At 44.7% G+C, this 16988-nt stretch overlaps 2 protein-coding genes across 2 annotated transcripts in view; one reads left to right on the forward strand and one right to left on the reverse strand.

The window, feature by feature from the left end:
* Nucleotides 1–356: 356 nt before the first annotated feature.
* On the forward strand, nucleotides 357–11437 carry ppp2r2ca (protein phosphatase 2, regulatory subunit B, gamma a). Its single transcript, XM_012831268.3, has 9 exons — nucleotides 357–1979; nucleotides 2735–2832; nucleotides 3636–3810; nucleotides 4652–4764; nucleotides 5138–5315; nucleotides 7166–7330; nucleotides 7734–7903; nucleotides 8187–8278; nucleotides 8884–11437. The coding sequence occupies exons 1-9, from the start codon at nucleotides 1916–1918 to the stop codon at nucleotides 9173–9175; spliced, it is 1347 nt and encodes a 448-aa protein (XP_012686722.1). The 5' UTR covers nucleotides 357–1915; the 3' UTR covers nucleotides 9176–11437.
* A 431-nt stretch (nucleotides 11438–11868) lies between these two features.
* wfs1a (Wolfram syndrome 1a (wolframin)) overlaps nucleotides 11869–16988 on the reverse strand; it is an 11332-nt gene continuing 6212 nt past the window's right edge. Inside the window, exons 7-10 of the mRNA XM_012831336.3 lie at nucleotides 16558–16685; nucleotides 16195–16320; nucleotides 15244–15932; nucleotides 11869–14968 (exon numbers count right to left, since the gene is read on the reverse strand). Of these exons, the coding sequence (XP_012686790.2) occupies nucleotides 13816–14968; nucleotides 15244–15932; nucleotides 16195–16320; nucleotides 16558–16685 (2096 nt within the window). The 3' untranslated portion in view covers nucleotides 11869–13815. The remainder of the gene's footprint in view (nucleotides 14969–15243; nucleotides 15933–16194; nucleotides 16321–16557; nucleotides 16686–16988) is intronic.

A 16988-nucleotide genomic window follows, 5' to 3' on the forward strand; every position in this document is an offset into this window, starting at 1 on the left:
TGACTAAGCTATACAACAAAAGTTGCACCACATGATCAAGTCAGAAAGGTAGGCTTTAGGCTACTCATGGTAGGCTACTTATATGTTAGAATATTCTGTGCTTAATTGCTGTTAAATTCTGGTATCTCTGCATGTCTGTAGCGCAGTGAAGTTTTAAGAGACCTTAGCAATACAGATTTAAAGGTCAAGAGATGGTGTATTGATCGACAGAAATGTTTGTCCGGTCGCATACTCATATCAACAGTTATTTCAGAGGGTTCACAGTTATTGTTATAATTGATGTCTATCTCATACTGAAGAACAAAAATTTCTCACTGTGGAAAATATATTCTGGATATATAAGCACCATTACACAGAACTTAAAACCGCCGACAGGGGGCAGAAGTACACTATTGAGCTGCATTTGTATTGTTATACCCCAGACTATTGATAACAATTCCAGACTTATTCGGCTACTAAATTCCATCGCATTTTTGTCAAATTTAGACCATCCAAAGAATTGACGAATATGCCGTATGTATATACCAAAAAAAGAAATACAAAAAAAACAGAGTTTGTATAAAGGCCATTGTACTAGCAGTTATACCTGTTTATATTTAATGCCCAATGACTGCATTTTATTTGTTATAGTAAAATCTAACAATTATACTGCATGGACATAACATAATACCCACTGACAGCTTTGGGGGAGAATGCCTTCACCCTATTTTTGTTTGCAGTCATCTATATTTGAGAGTGAGAGTGTTATATTAATGTCAGCTGCTTCCCCTTTGCTCTCTGCTCTCCTCCCCCCTGCTTGTCTACTCCTCTCCTATCCTCTCTTCCCATCTCACTCCCATTATCACCTGCAGTGGGAGGAGCTTGAGGAGCAGGCTGTGCCCTGACTGGCCGGGCAGGGAGGAGGCTGCTGTGACAGGGCTACTGCGCAGAAGCACCGCAGCAGCAGCAGTCCAGAAAAGACAAGCTGGCAGCATCCTCTCTATCTCTCTCTCTTTCTCTCCTCTTTCTCTCCCTCCCCCTTTTTTCCACCACTTTCTCTCTGTCTTTCCCTTCCACACGCTCTCACACACACATACACACGCACACACACACGCTCTGTCACTCTGCAGCAGCAGGCTAGCGGACACACAGAGGCTGGTAGGTGGAGAGCAGGCCTTTATTTTTTCTCTCTCTCTCTCTCTCTTTCTCGTTCTCCCTCTCTGTCTTTGCATTTCTGCCGCAGAGAGCAGCATCTCCATCTCCATCCTCCGTTCTCCTTCAAGGACTACCGCACCCTAGGAGCATCTCCTGTTTTTGCCGGCGGAGGAGGAACTGCTGCAGCAGCAAAAGGATTTTACCACACAGAGAGACGGACGGATGCATGGACACACTCACTCGCTCACTCACACACACACACGCGCGCATACATCATCGCACCTTTGCTGGAAAGGCCTGCTCACTTTGCGTCTTTCCGTGGCTTGTTGCCGGGCAGTGTTGAGCTGAGCGGCGAGTGTCTTGTTTGATTAATGTGGAGGGTGTGAGAAGCGCTGAGCATGTGTGTGTGTGAGTGGGTCTGAGTGTGTTTTTCGTGACGCCCGCGTGGGGCACAGCATGGGTTTTAGGCGTCCTCTCAGGTCGGTCAGGCATTAGTGGGGTTCTGCCTCTTTTCCTTTTTTTGCCCCCCTCTCATCGCCTTCCTCATTCTTCCTCCTCTGGGCGGGTGCTGCCCCCTGTTTGATCTCTCTTTGCCCTCCACACGCCTTCTGTTCTCCTCCTCACCTCGTATCCGTGGCTGGGCCTTTCCTATCCCAGGATGCCGTGCGCCAGGCCCTTTTGCTAGGCCACAGCAGCATGGGCGGAGCTCCGGGAGGGCGAGGAAGTACGGATTGGACGGCTCACCTCCGGACGGGCGCGCTCGGGCACCCCGCCGCTTCCGATGGGTGAGGACGGCGAGAGCACCAAAATCAACCACAGCTTCCTCCGAGACTACGTCACCGAAGGTAAGCCTTGCCAACCTCCACGTGGCTTCCCTGAGCTACCCTTAGAGTGACTCTAGGTTATGGGCTTGATGATCATTTGGTCCAGCTGGTCAGGGGTCTCTGGGGTTTCTGTGTGTATTTTAGTGATGCCAGGAGAATTGAATGATGATGTACAGGTGTAGAGACAGGTACGGGTTTGGAAAGGCTGAGTGAGTGTTGGGTTTTCAGAAATGCACTGGGCTTGAAATTGTCTTGTGAATTGTATTGTGCTTGAGAACTACTGTGATCTCTTTGAGGTCATGGACTGGATCCCGTCAGTTTGTTATATGATACTGATAATAGTGTGGCTGTTAGTGGGTATTTATAGATTTTATACACACATTGAAATAAAAGGTGACATTCACTTGAACAGTTAGTACTGTTTCAACGAGGCATAACTGCAAAAAAAACACAATTAATTTCCTTGTTTCCCTGTACTAATCAATAATTTTCAGACACCCAATGAACTGTGTGTAAAATGTGTTATGATGTAGCATACTCATCTTGGAATTTATTTATTGTAAATGCAAATAAATCTGAAGAAAATGTTCTGGTCAGTTAACATTACCACTACAGCAGCAGAAAAATGATGCATTATATGGGCAAAATAATATCATATTTAGTAAATTAGCATGAATGAATGAAGGAAACCATTGGACAACGTTACAGAGGTGCAGTTCAAACTCTAATCTCTGCCTTCCTCCCTCCCCTCTTTCATCCTCCCTCCATACCCCCAGCTGATGTCATATCCACGGTGGAATTTAACCAGACGGGGGATCTGTTGGCGACGGGGGACAAGGGGGGGAGAGTGGTCATCTTCCAAAGAGAGACTCAGGTAAGATATGGATACGGCCTGCTGGTATCCAGTGGCTCACATCATGGAAGTGTGGCAGTTTGAAGCTGGGTTTAAAGGGGCTGTGCATGATTATTTAGTTTGAAGCTGGGTTTAAAGGGGCTGTGCATGATTATTTAGTTTGAAGCTGGGTTTAAAGGGGCTGTGCATGATTATTTAGTTTGAAGCTGGGTTTAAAGGGGCTGTGCATGGTTATTTAGTTTGAAGCTGGGTTTAAAGGGGCTGTGCATGATTATTTAGTTTGAAGCTGGGTTTAAAGGGGCTGTGCATGATTATTTAGTTTGAAGGTGGGTTTAAAGGGGCTGTGCATGGTTATTTCGTTTGAAGGTGTTGCAGCAGTGGTAGAGATACAAGTCTTTTTATTCAAGGCTTCATTAATGGTCCGATGTGCAAATGTTTGTGTGGGTGTGGGTGTGGGTTTCACAAATATGACACACTAGGGAATGTTACACATTATGAAACGCGATGCATTATTATATGTTAGATCCCTGCTGGGAGATACTGGCCTTGCATGAGAGCATTTCATGCTCTTTCCTTGACATGTCGAGTCATTCTGTAATCAAATAATTCACAGAATGGAACCATTTTGCAGCCAACCTTGAATTGCCGTGTAAATGATGTAGTCTCTCTCTCTCTCTCTCTCTCTCTCTCTCTCTCTCTCTCTCTCTCTTCCCCTTTCTCTCTCTGTGTGTGTGTGTGTGTGTGTGTGTGTGTGTGTGTGTGTGTGTGTGTGTGTGTGTGTGTGTGTGTGTGTGTGTGTGTGTGTGCTGTGTAATTCTCCACAGTCAAAAGGGGAGATTGAAGAGCTTGGTGAGTCAGGCGAGTATAACGTCTACAGCACCTTCCAGAGCCATGAGCCTGACTTTGACTACCTGAAGAGCTTGGAGATCGAGGAGAAGATCAACAAGATCCGCTGGCTGCCACAGCAAAATGCTGCACACTTTCTTCTCTCCACCAATGGTGAGACTTGCAGCAGCCCTGTCTACCTTGTCTACAAAGTGTTACCATTATAGCACCCTGGTTACATTGTAATTATACCATGAAGGACGTTTACAAAGTACACAGAAATGCATAATGGCAATGATACGCTTTACTAGGCATGATACTACTTTACTCAAGCAGTATCTGGGTTTCCATCCAACTTTTTAATGCGAATTTTGACCATTCAAATAGGAAATCCTGATTTGAAACGCTTGAAATTGGCAAAAAATCTTCTAAACCGAATGAGAAATTAATTTGCAAGAGGGGGGTGGATTAATTCCTGATTTGCATAGGATATAATACGATTAAGGTTGATGGAAATGGGTTTATTTGGATCGAATCACATTTGTTGAGATTTTATTATGGGTTGCCTTGACAACCTCAAGTTATTAATCCACAGTTGTTCACAACTCCTTCCTTGATTAGGCATTTGCATAATTCAATAAATGGAAATGCACAAAGACTCACATTTTTTTTTGCAAAATGTTCATAGATGTGCTTAAAATATTTACATGAGTTGGATGGAAAACCAGCTAAGCGTATTCCTTTACCAAAATGGGAACAAAACCTTGTAAATATACAAATTTTAAGCCTGGAATAGTTATCTTCAGGTTTGGTATCACACTATGTCCGTTCATGTACAGTACATTGGAGCCCATATTATTCTATTATGTAAGTTCAACATACTATGCTACACCCTATAGCATGCTTACTCTTTAATTAAGTAATTCATTAATTAAGAGTAATGTCTCATGTCAGGGTTCAAATTGAGTTCAAATTGAATTAGATAAATGAGACCATAGAACTAACTGTGTTTCAGATAAGACTATAAAACTATGGAAGGTCAGCGAGCGAGACAAGAGACCCGAGGGATACAACCTGAAGGACGAGGAGGGCAGGGTGAAAGACTTCTCCACGGTGACATCTTTACAGGTAAGGAGGCCTGTATGGCTCCCAAGGGATGTATAAAAGGTTGAATAAGGGGTGTGATAAGTAAAAAGATATATACAATAGCATTTAGTGTCTAAAAATGCACATTAATGTCAACAATTATCAACATGCCCAAGTGCCGTCACAATAGAACCCATAACAGACAGTTTTAACCAACTGACCAAATTCTACTTAAGCTAACTAGAAGTACATTGTCCAAAACATGCTGATTCCCCCTAAGTGTATAGACACCGTTTCAATATGAGGATTCACTTCAGGCTTAAAATCCACTAGCTCAGTTACTACATATACCCGTCATAGAGGCCCAGTCTTCCCACGATGGCATAACAGCAGATTCCCTGCCTGCTTGTCTTAGGTGCCCGTGCTGAAACCCACCGACCTTATGGTTGAGGTGCGGCCCAGACGCATCTTCTCCAATGGCCACACCTACCATGTCAACTCCATCTCCGTCAATAGCGATGGAGAGACATACCTGTCTGCTGACGACCTCAGGATCAACATGTGGCACCTCGGCATCACCGACCGCAGCTTCAGTATCCTTCAGCCATACGTGCACCCAGGAGCACACACACTGTCTCTACCTGTGTTTGTGTGTGTCCATGTGTGTGTATGTCTGTGTGTTCATGTGTATACAGCCATACGTGCACCCAGGAGCACACATACTGTCTGTCTCTACCTGTGTTTGTGTGTGTCCATGTGTGTGTATGTCTGTGTGTTCATGTGTATACAGCCATACGTGCACCCAGGAGCACACATACTGTCTGTCTCTACCTGTGTTCAGCCATACGTGCACCCAGGAGCACACCTACTGTCTGTCTCTACCTGTGTTCAGCCATACGTGCACCCAGGAGCACACACACATACTGTCTGTCTCTACCTGTGTTTGTGTGTGTCCATGATACGTGCACCCAGGAGCACACCTACTGTCTGTCTCTACCTGTGTTCAGCCATACGTGCACCCAGGAGCACACACACATACTGTCTGTCTCTACCTGTGTTTGTGTGTGTCCATGATACGTGCACCCAGGAGCACACCTACTGTCTGTCTCTACCTGTGTTCAGCCATACGTGCACCCAGGAGCACACACACTGTCTGTCTCTACCTGTGTTTGTGTGTGTCCATGTGTGTGCATGTCTGTGTGTTCATGTGTATACAGCCATACGTGCACCCAGGAGCACACATACTGTCTCTACCTGTGTTTGTGTGTGTCCATGTGTGTGTATGTCTGTGTGTTCATGTGTATACAGACGTACTTGCGCATAAGCATGCTATATATGTATATATATATATTGCATGTTAGATAGATATTAGATAGATAGATAGATAGATAGATAGATAGATATATAGATAGATACTCTATGTATTCATACATATTGTTATTACTATTCTGGCAAAAGTTTACAACCAGCTGCTGTTGTGTGAGTTTGGGTTTGGGTGTGGCAGATGCATTCACATGCACATATTCATTCACATCTGTCATGTAACACATTTATATATTTATAACACATTTATATATTTATAAATATATATATATATATGCATCAGAATATCTGTTCACTTTTGTTTATTGGTGTTGGCTTTATGCCCCGTATGAAACATCTGTCAGTGAGCTGGGCAGCCAGACATGTGCTGTTCAGTGTGCTGTGATCGCCCCTGTACCAGCGTGCCGACCTAGAAATGGGGAGAAACATCTCTGGAAACATTTAAATAATTCACCAAGGGAACACTCTCCTCCAAAGCACGGGAGGCTGTCTCTAAAATAGACTACTGCTGTGTGAGGGTATAAGTGCGTGTTTATGTGTGAGTTTGTTTGTTTATGTGCGTGTGTGTGGGAATGCGTGTGTGTGTGTGTGAGAGAGAGAGAGTATGTTTGAAGATGCGTGTTTATGATGTGCTTTTAAAAAAATGTAATAACCAAGAGATGAAATATCCTTCACAGTTTTTTAAATCTGAATTTATTCCTAACTATACTGTAAACAATATAACTGTAAAATGCATAACTATAAATATTCAGTATCAATCTCTAGCAATTATTTATGCCATCAGTAATTATTATGAAATAGGAAAACACCATATTGAAGTAAAGATCTCAAAGTGATAGCATGCGCTTTTGTAATTTACTAGAGATTATCAGGGTTTAGATATACCGGCATGTATTAATGATAACATAATTAAATTCGTTTGAAGTCTCTGAAATACATAATTTCATATTATTATATATTATAATGTATTATATACCATACATTAAGAAGAAGCTCCAGCTTGAGAAAGTGCCACTGATTTAATGAAGATGTTGCTGGTCTCTAGTGTGAGCAGTGTTCCTGCTGTTGGCTCCTCCATCCACCTTACCCAGACTGCTCCTTGACCCTGTGGCGTATTCAGACATCGTGGACATCAAGCCGGCCAACATGGAAGACTTGACGGAGGTGATCACGGCGGCGGAGTTCCACCCGAAGCACTGCCACCTGTTCGTCTACAGCAGCAGCAAGGGCACGCTGCGCCTCTGTGACATGAGGGCCTCGGCTCTCTGTGACAAACACTCCAAAAGTGAGCACAGGCCTGGAGCCAGGCATAGACATCCCAATTCAGTTTCTTACCTATAGATTAAATAATAGGTCAAAATCCCTTTTCACAGACTACTTTACCCCAAAGTCTGTGTGTATGTATGGTAGATTGAATGTACTATATCTATATTTTATATCTCTGAATTGCAGTGTATGGAATTATCATCTTCCAATTCCAATTCTAATGCCCATTCAATGACCAAAGAAGCATTGCCAATTCAGTACTTCTACAAGGGTCCCCCATTACCACCTTGATCTGTGGTGTCTGCTGATCGTGTGTAACTGCTATGGGACTTACTGAAAGAATGATATTTGTATCTCTGCGTTTCTACATATGAATCTGTGTTATTCACTGCCTCTTTCCTATTCTTTTATGTCATACACAGTTTTTGAGGAGCCAGAGGACCCAGGCAACCGGTCCTTCTTCTCGGAGATCATCTCCTCGGTCTCGGATGTCAAATTCAGCCACAGCGGCCGCTACCTGCTCACCAGGGATTACCTCACTGTCAAAGTGTGGGACCTGCACATGGAGAAGGGTCCCATCGAGACCTACCAGGTACTTGTGTTTGGGCACTCAGTAAGATTTAATAAGCCATCAAACATCTCATCTGAAAGTAGGGGGCATCTAAACTTGGTATCTGTTATCAAATATCCTATTTGACACCAAACTAGTCCAGGGCTATGGTAATTTGGTACAAACACACACACAAATGTGCAAAACTACGAAACCATACCCATTATATCTCATCCAGAAATATGAAAGCTAATCTCATTGTCACATTCACAAAAGTAAAGACTCTACCTCCATCCTCTCCTCTCCTCTCCTCTCCTCTCCCCAGGTGCACGAGTACCTGAGGAGTAAGCTCTGCTCCCTGTATGAGAACGACTGCATCTTTGATAAGTTTGAGTGTGTGTGGAACAGCACCGACAGGTGAGTCTCACTCTCTAGCCACACATATGAGCAAGACTGCAATGCTCTGTTTTGTCTACTATCTTTTTTTGTCTTCCTGCCTACTCCTGCTGGGATTTCACCAACCAATCCTGTCAGTTTCCCCCATCCATTCATGTATTTACATTTCCTTCTCTCCACCATCTATGTGATGACATCTTACTCTTACCAGTTTGGGACGTTTACGTCAGCCATCTATTTTCTTTCCTCTTTCAGCCTCTCTCTTTTTTCTCTCTCCATCTGGCTTCATCACTTCCCCCCTGTCCCTTTCTCCCCTCTCCTTTTCCTCCTTATGTTCCTTCAGTCTCTACATCTCTCTACTCATCACCACACTCCTCCCCCTCTTCTACTCCCTATCTCCCTCCTCTGTTCCCCTGTTTTCAATGGCTGCCACCTTTTCACCTTCACCCTTATCCACCTTCTTCATTCTCCCCCTACAGCGATGTATTTTGTTAACAGCTGGTGAATTTATTCAGTTCAGTCATTGGCAGACAAATCAGTCATGAAATGTGTACTATAATGATGTCAAATAATTATTAGATAAGGCCTGATATGCAATAACAATCTGTTATTCTTCTATTTTACAGTGTGATCATGACCGGTGCCTACAACAGCTTTTTCCGCATGTTTGACCGCGAGACCGGCCGGGGAGTGACGTTGGAGGCGTGGCGTGAAAGCAGCAAGCCGCGGGCGGTCCTGCGCACGCGCCGTGTCTACACCGGCGGCCGACGACGCCGTGGCGACGTGGGTGTCGACAGCCTGGACTTCACCAAGAAGATCCTGCATATGGCCTGGCACCCGGACGAGAACATCATTGCCATCGCCGCCACCAACAACCTCTACATTTTCCAGGACCGGGTGAACCCAGAGACTCAGTGACTTACGGCTCCGAGCGCAGGGGAGGGAGGGGGAGGGGAGTGGGATGGGTAAGGGGGGAGGGGAGCAGAGCGGAACTCAGTCTGCCTGTAAACGCTCTCCCTTAATGAGTCTGTATGTCATCAATCGAGGAGCCAAGGACATATACATGCAATGCAATCGTACATAGAACGGTTAGCAGTTGGGCAAACTCCTACACACATGTATACATACACACACTCATACACACAAACACATACATGCATACATTACAGGATTCTAGTGGATAAGGATCACACTGGACAGACTGGAATGAACTTGGCATTAAAAGGGGGGGGTGGGGGGATAAATACTGGATTATAGTGGAATGTGTCGACTAGTTTGGTGTGACAGTGGAAGTGTTCAGTGTCTGTGAAGAATGGACTACGCAGCTGTTGGAGCAGTCGCATTTGGTCAAAGACTCGTCGATTGGATCTGGTCCTTTGCTGAAGGCAGTGTTGCAAATGGTCGAGCTAGCTTTGGTTGATTGGTTGATTGATGGCACTGCTGACAAATCCCTGACTGCCTCGATATGGAATTAGGATCTTGTGGGGACCATTTCTCCCTCTGTCTCTCTGTCTCTCTCTCTCTCTCTCTCTCTCTCTCTCTCTCGTACAGGGGGATGGGGGAGGTGCAGCTGGGACCTACTCCAAAAGCGAGTCTGATTGCCTCCCCTCCCCCCACGTACACCCTGTTGTCTTGGTTACTGAACCCGCGCGCAGCAGTCTTCCTATCACGTGCTTCCCAAACCTTCCCACAATGCATTACTGCCAGCTACGCCTGCTTCGCTTCAGGTAGAACGACAAAGCATCCTCCACCAGCGCCAGCACCAACCCCATAGCGAGACCATTTCACCTCTGGCAACACGGCTTCAGTGAACTACAAAAAAACTAAATCACAAACTGTCCTGCGTTTGCTTGGTACAGTCTAAACAAAGCTTGCTGTCTTTCTCTCTCAATGATCGCTCCTTCAGGAACCTCACTTTGACCGAATTCTTCAGTATTTGCCCCATGGCAACCACTGGGTAGTTTATCACTCACCTCAAGTGTTCAACTCATCTCACCTCTCTGAGGATGTGGCGGTGGTGTTCAGTGCTTGGACCGTGGCTACGCCTCTGACTGTGCATCAGATGAACTGCCTTTCGCGTTGAATATAAAGCTGAATGAATGTACTTGTGGAGCACACAGTTTGCTGGTCCATTTTTAAAACTCGTGTTAATGATGGTAATGATGATACTATGATAGGGATGTCTGTGACAAACTGCTTTGTCCATGAAGAAAAAAGAATTGTGATTATGTTTTTAGTCCTCACTTTTCTTTGGCTCGCTGGTCTGTCTCTGGTCTTTGGCGCTGTCTCTCTTGTCCTTTTACTGCTCTCTTTCACACAATGTCAGAATCAGCCTCCATGGTATCATGCTTTTTTGTCCTTTTTTATCTTTCCTGCCATAGTTGTCTACCTTAAGACATGTCTCTCAGCGTCGTCTCCCATGATGTCTCAGTGTTGCTGTTTCTCCCTCTTATCGTTGTCTTCTGAACCCCACTGCTGTCCATCCTGCTGTAACTGGTAACCTCACTCACTGCTACTTATTCCTGACATTTTAGTCCTTTGGATGTCGAACCTCTGTGTTATCTGTGCCCTGCCCCTTTCTCTCTATCCCTCCCTCTATTTCCTTATCCCTCCCTCTCTTTTTTCTCTCTCTCTCTCTCTCTCTCTCTCTCTGTCTATTTCTCTTTATTTAACACTACCACCCAGACTTGAACAGTGGCTCCACGTCTTGGTCTATCACAGCTGTATCTGTACAGTATTCCTACATCTGTACGTATAGCAACTGAAGCCAGGGGAGCCGTGCTCGACCATGTAAAAGGGAGCACGTCAGTAGACAGCCCTCACTGCACCATGGTGATACCAGCACGGCAGTTGCCATGGTGATAGGCCTTCTGCCATCACGACCACTTGAGCTCAACTCTCCTCTTAGACATTTGTGGTAGTCACTCTCACACACATTTAGGTACACACAGACACACATACACTCACACAGAAATTCACATGTTCCACACCACAGAGAAATGACCAGGGAAAAGGCTTCTTTTTTTTCCAGGGCACACAGAAACAAAAAAGCATGTTTACCATTATCAAGTGTTACTAGTGTGTATATCTATGATGCCTAAAAAGTAATCAAATGACACTTAATGGAAATCAAATGAGGCAATGAAGGAATGTGCATAAATAATATAATCTGAAATGAAAGATTATGTGTCCATATGTGATTCCTTCTATGAACTGATTTTCCATTGAGTAATCAGGCAGTCTCATTTTATGTGAACTGCCACACTTCTATGTGTGTGTGTGTCTGTGTGTGTGTGTGTGTGTGTGAGAGAGAGAGAGAGAGAGAGTGTGTGTTCCTTTCTAGTATTGTATGTATGTTTGCTTACAAATCTCTTCATGGGAAGAGATTTTCAGTGAATTAAGTGAATAATTTGACCTGCTTCTATAATGGTGTTGAGGTAAAATGTCACACACATAACAGTATTCTTACATTCTCATCCATACATAGACAGTCAGCTCATATCAGTTTTTACTCCCTCCCTGAAATGTCCTCTAGCAATGCACCCAGACAAATAGACTGTACTTTAGAGCACAGTTATGGCTTTCAGTAATGCACCCACACAAATATGCTGTACTTTACAACACAGTTATGCCAACTGACATGTTTATTTTTTCCGTTTAAGAATCTCTCTCAAAAATACACTTAAGGAAATTATGTTGAACACAAAAAAACACTAAACATAGGTGACAATTCCACAACATAATCAAGAGTAGATCTGAGACTGTACTGTAGACTACTCATGATCCACAGTAGGCACTACAGTGTGTGAAGACTTAATTATGCAAGAGGCCTGTTCCACTTATTAGCCCAATAACAGTGTTCTTGATGTAAACAGTGTCCAGTGTCCACACTTATGGCCGGACCGCAAATGAGAAGAAATGGGGTAAGTATATAATAAATGTATCATGAGTATCATGTATCATGAGTCGATGTCATCAGGATTAGATTTGTGTGTGTGAAATTATCACCACAATTGAACAATCTGGGACACCAACTTTAGCTAATGTTGCCAGCGAGGAAGGACCTCTAACACACATGGGATAAACCTCCTGGATATAGTGATGCATGGCAGTCTAAGTTTGAGATATATTGGATCTTCCACACTGTTTTTCAATGGTCTGTTTAACTTTACTGGCCAATCCAGTCATTTAACGGTTAAATCCAAATTATTTACATACATTGAGACAAAATTCCAGAATATTTCATTAAGCAATAGTAAACCATCTGGAAGTAAAAGAACAGGCAAAAACTGCAAAACAAAAACATAAAGTATTGAACTTTGATAAATAAGCACCTTTATGCTCAGTAAACTCAAACATTTAAAAAATGTGCTGAAATTGTGGAGATATACACTCTTAGAAAAAACACTTCTTCAGTTTGCCCTGACAACCAATTGTTAAAATGCTCTGCCTACCTTTAAAAGCTGGGACAAGAAAATTGTAATTATAATAGTCCTGATTAGGTAAGTCAAGTGTGTTAGCTAATCAAAAGTACCAACAATGAGTGTGGAGAAAGATTGGGGTCAGGGGGATTGAGAACCGCTGCCTTAAATATTTTAAAGTTTTGAAAACTGCCAGTAGTAAATCTGATGTCCCAGTGGTTCTGCAGAGAGGGCCAGGGATAGTTCTTGCCCAGGAAAAAAATATATCCGTGTCTAATGCCTAAACAAAATAATTCTGCTTTGAAAACTGCTTTGGAATATGAATCCTTAAAGGCCAAAATTATTCTACAAAGGGCCTTTCATCATAGAGTTCTAAGCAAAATATTTAAGGAGTTTACAAAAATGATTAAGAACATTAGCAATGTTAACAAGTGTACACTTGGTAGAGGAACACCAGTCCAAAGCAAGAGCAAAAGCTCTATTTGCAACATAGAGGCACTGGTGAGAGATCTGCTGGCTCACAGGTCTGAGAGTGTCAAATTGACATTGGAGGACAATCATTATGTGACTGGCATGGAGATTTGAGTTGTTCAGGGTAGAAAAATACCACATACCACAGGTTAACACAAGACTCTGGTAAAGTTAAGTGGCTCTTGTGACCATCACCAACTTTCGATACCCAAATGTTGTGCTTCATTTGCGCTAACCACTAGCATGTTTGATATGGTGTAAACATGAGTTTAGTATCAATTCACTAAACGAATATGAGTGTGTTGGAAGAAGAAGGCAGGTGTGTTTGTTTGGCAGCTGAGTTTCAAACGGCATGCTTTCATCAGTATCACTATGATATGTACAATACTGAAGACATAAAAGCTGGTGGAAAAGGTCTACTTCAAAGTCAGTCTGTCTCTTACATTGCCATATCAAGACCTTTATCTTGAACAGACTTTATCTTGCTGATCAAGGCAATTACCATTTCTTACTTACTTTTACTCTAAGTTTATTTGGAAAGAAACATCTACTAAATGACGATTATAAATAAAGTTATTACCTCCCTCCCGTATCAAATATCTATACCTGGCATTTTCACCAGCTTTAACTCGTTTTTTTTTCACTGTTCCTGTGTTTACAGGTCCATCAGATCGTAGCAGAGAGGAACGGCGAGAAGAAGAAGTCGAAGGCAAACTTCATGGCATTCCTCATGGTGTGCCGCAAGTTGCGCTCGTTTTTCACTTGCCGGCCCTCGGGCACCAGGGAGGACTTGCAGTCCAGGCAGTGGATGGCCTTGAGCTCGAACGCCGGCATCTTGGCCCCCAGCCGTCCCTCAAGCTTGGTGCTGAACTCCACCTTGCTTCCGGGGTCCAGGTTCAGCAGGACCTGCTGGAACTCATGGCTGGCCTTTAGGACAATGTCAAAGCTTGGGTCGTCAACGACAGTGCCGGTCGTACGTAAAGGCATCCCCACCGTGACCTCGAAGCTGAAGCTGTCGAAGCGCTTGACGTGGCAGCTGTGCTTCGCCAGCGCCTTGACCTGACACAGATCCTCCATGGGCAGGGGAACGCCGGGAATTGCTGACGACGTGTTCGCTTCGGAGGCGGTCGTGTTGACTGGCTCACACTTTGGGTAGACCTCTCCGTACAGGCAGCGCATCCAGTCCCCAATGATCACGGGTAACAGGTTAATGACCGACTGGGCCCCGTTCTCGGTGTCGGCCACTCGCACCTGCCGGAAGCGACCCGTCCAGGTGACCCGGTGCCCCTCCAGGTGGCTGCACCAGATCTGCGTCTGTGCTATGCCCCGAGCTTGCCATGCCGGGGGCCCGCAGTGTTTGCCATACTGATGCCAAGTCAGCGTGGAGTTGTAGACCTTATGCCCCTCAACGTTGTAGAAGTACATGGCACAGAGCAGGATCACGGTGCTGATGCAGATGAGGATGAGCTTGACGGGCCCGCGGTGCGTGATGGAGCGGAAGACGTCCAGTATGGACAGGCTGAAGCGGGTCCACAGGCGCAGGGTGACCGGGACAGCACAAACGGCCAGAGTCACCAGCATCTTGGTCAGCTCCAGCGCCAGGAACCACTTCACCATCTGGAAAAGCAGCATGGCCGCCAGGCCCATGGCCAGGAGGGGTAAGGCAAACAGGAAGAGGAAGTAGGCCACACAGGTGCGAATGAGGCCCACGCCAGATGAATGCTGCAGCAGGACTACAGAGAACTCCCACCACATGAAGCACACCAGATAGGGAACCAGGAAGCAGTAGGTCCCACTGAAGCCTCGCATCCTCGCCATTCTGAGGAACATGGAAGAGGGGAAGTCAATCATGATGATCTTAATTTAATCTTAATTTAGGATACAGCAGATACAGCAATATGCATAAATATGCTTTTTGACATGCATGAACCCATTTCAAATATTCAAATAATGCACTTTTTGATCAGATCTGTGCCAACTGCATGTATTAGTTACAGTGTGTAGCTTAGTAACAACAATAACAGAAAAAAGAAATTACAAGAGAAAAAGAGGAACTACTAGAATGATGCCACTTCATATTTCTCCCAAACGCACCTGAAAAACTGGTAGAATAGGCAGATGTAGAGCAGACAGGGCAGGCTGAGTTTGAGCACGACTGAGGGACCCAGAGGCACGGTGGCAAAGGTCTTGCCCAGCATGCGTACCATGACCATCGTGTGGGGCAGCCGTTTGGTCAGGGTGCAGGCAGATGACGCCACCTCAATGATGAGTGCTCTCCGCGCGTAGGTGGCAGCCTTGGGGCTGAGGCTCATGTAGCTGAGCACGGTGAAGAAGATGGCCACCGTGGACAGCTCAGAGCACGGGATCCAGCCCTTGTCCGCCACCGGGAAGGTGAAGATGACAAAGACGACGGACGTCATGAAGTAGAAGTACTGCTCCAGGTTATTCCAGCCGAAGTTGGTCTCGGCCTGCTCCACATCCAGGGTGGGCTCGAAGCGCGTGAGCAGCGTGGTGAGAGCGCTGAAGTTCGCCCAGCCCTTGCTGCAGTGGAAGATGCGAAGCGTACAGATCGCCATGGCTATGAAGGAGAGGTAGAAGATGAGCAGAGGGATGACGAAGGCGAACAGGTCGATGGTGAGGTTGCTGATGATGAAGAAGAATATGAGGGCGTTGACGTGATGTGTGGGGATGATGGTGCTCAGCCACTGGACGCCAGCACGTGAGGCCCAGTCAATCAGCTGGTCCTTCATGCTCATGAAGGCATTCAGAGGGTACTGAAGGCCCTGTAGAGGGGAGAGAGAGTCAGCAGGAGAAAACAAATGTGGAAATACAGGAGAAGAAGAAAATACACAGACGAATTGTTTAGTATTCTGTCAAACTAGAAATAAGCAATATTGTGCTTATTGTCCTTATGAAAAATGCAAGTGTGTATAAGCAACATTGTGTAAATGATTATGTCCACCACGGAAAGGTATCAAGCTAAAATGAAGGCTAGCAAATATAAATGAGAAAATGAACTTGAAAGAGTGTTCACTGGAGGTTTACCAGAAAGTGAGATTTTAAGTCAATGGCTCTCCCAAAGGCTCCGCTGCGCTTGGTGCCCAGCATCATGCCACGGCCCCAGCTGGTCCTCCGCATGCTGCGGCTCGAGGGGACTAACTCACGCGAATCCTGTTGGTAACAAACACCACATACTGTCCTACAGACCTACCTCCATGTCCACAATTTCATAGAGATGTGTTGTATATTATTTTTGCTTCATCTTTACTGTAGGGCTGTCAGATACAGAAGTCAGCGTTCGTAACATATTTGTATAATTTATATATGGTGCTGCTAAATAGACATTGTTACTTCCACCATACTGTAACCATCATTACTGTGCTTTGGACACCTGGTGTTCCAGCCTACCTTTTGACCCCCGTCTGTTTCAACAGGCACGGCCTTTTTGGTGCTGCTGTCCAGGGAGGTGCCAGGTGCAATGCCCTGGGCATATTGCTTGGTGATTTCCACAAAATGGTCTAGGTCAAGCTGTCCAGCTATGGGCACAGACAGGGTTATGTCAGTGGTTGAACATCAAAGATTGAGAGATTATGTTAGAATAAAGGTATCATTTCAACATATCAACAGCATTTAACTGCCATTGAATGTAAAACCCGAGGAGTCCGGGGCTAGTTTCATGCATTTTTATGGTTCGGAACGGAACGGAATGGTACGGAAATGCTGTGATATATTTAAGAATTTGGGAACAACTTTAAACAGTTGTTCCAAAGTCACATTTCTTTGATTTATTTAGGTACAATAATATGTAAATAGTTTTACTATATATACAAAAATATATA

This window comes from Clupea harengus, chromosome 22 (genome assembly GCF_900700415.2).
Source record: "Clupea harengus chromosome 22, Ch_v2.0.2, whole genome shotgun sequence".
Lineage (NCBI taxonomy): Eukaryota > Metazoa > Chordata > Actinopteri > Clupeiformes > Clupeidae > Clupea > Clupea harengus.

Coding starts and splice junctions, on each gene's coding strand:
- ppp2r2ca (XM_012831268.3), top strand. CDS start 1,916: ATGGGTGAGGACGGCGAGAGCACCAAAATCAACCACAGCTTCCTCCGA. Junction 1,980..2,734: donor CCGAGACTACGTCACCGAAG/GTAAGCCTTGCC, acceptor CCATACCCCCAG/CTGATGTCATATCCACGGTG. Junction 3,811..4,651: donor CTTTCTTCTCTCCACCAATG/GTGAGACTTGCA, acceptor ACTGTGTTTCAG/ATAAGACTATAAAACTATGG.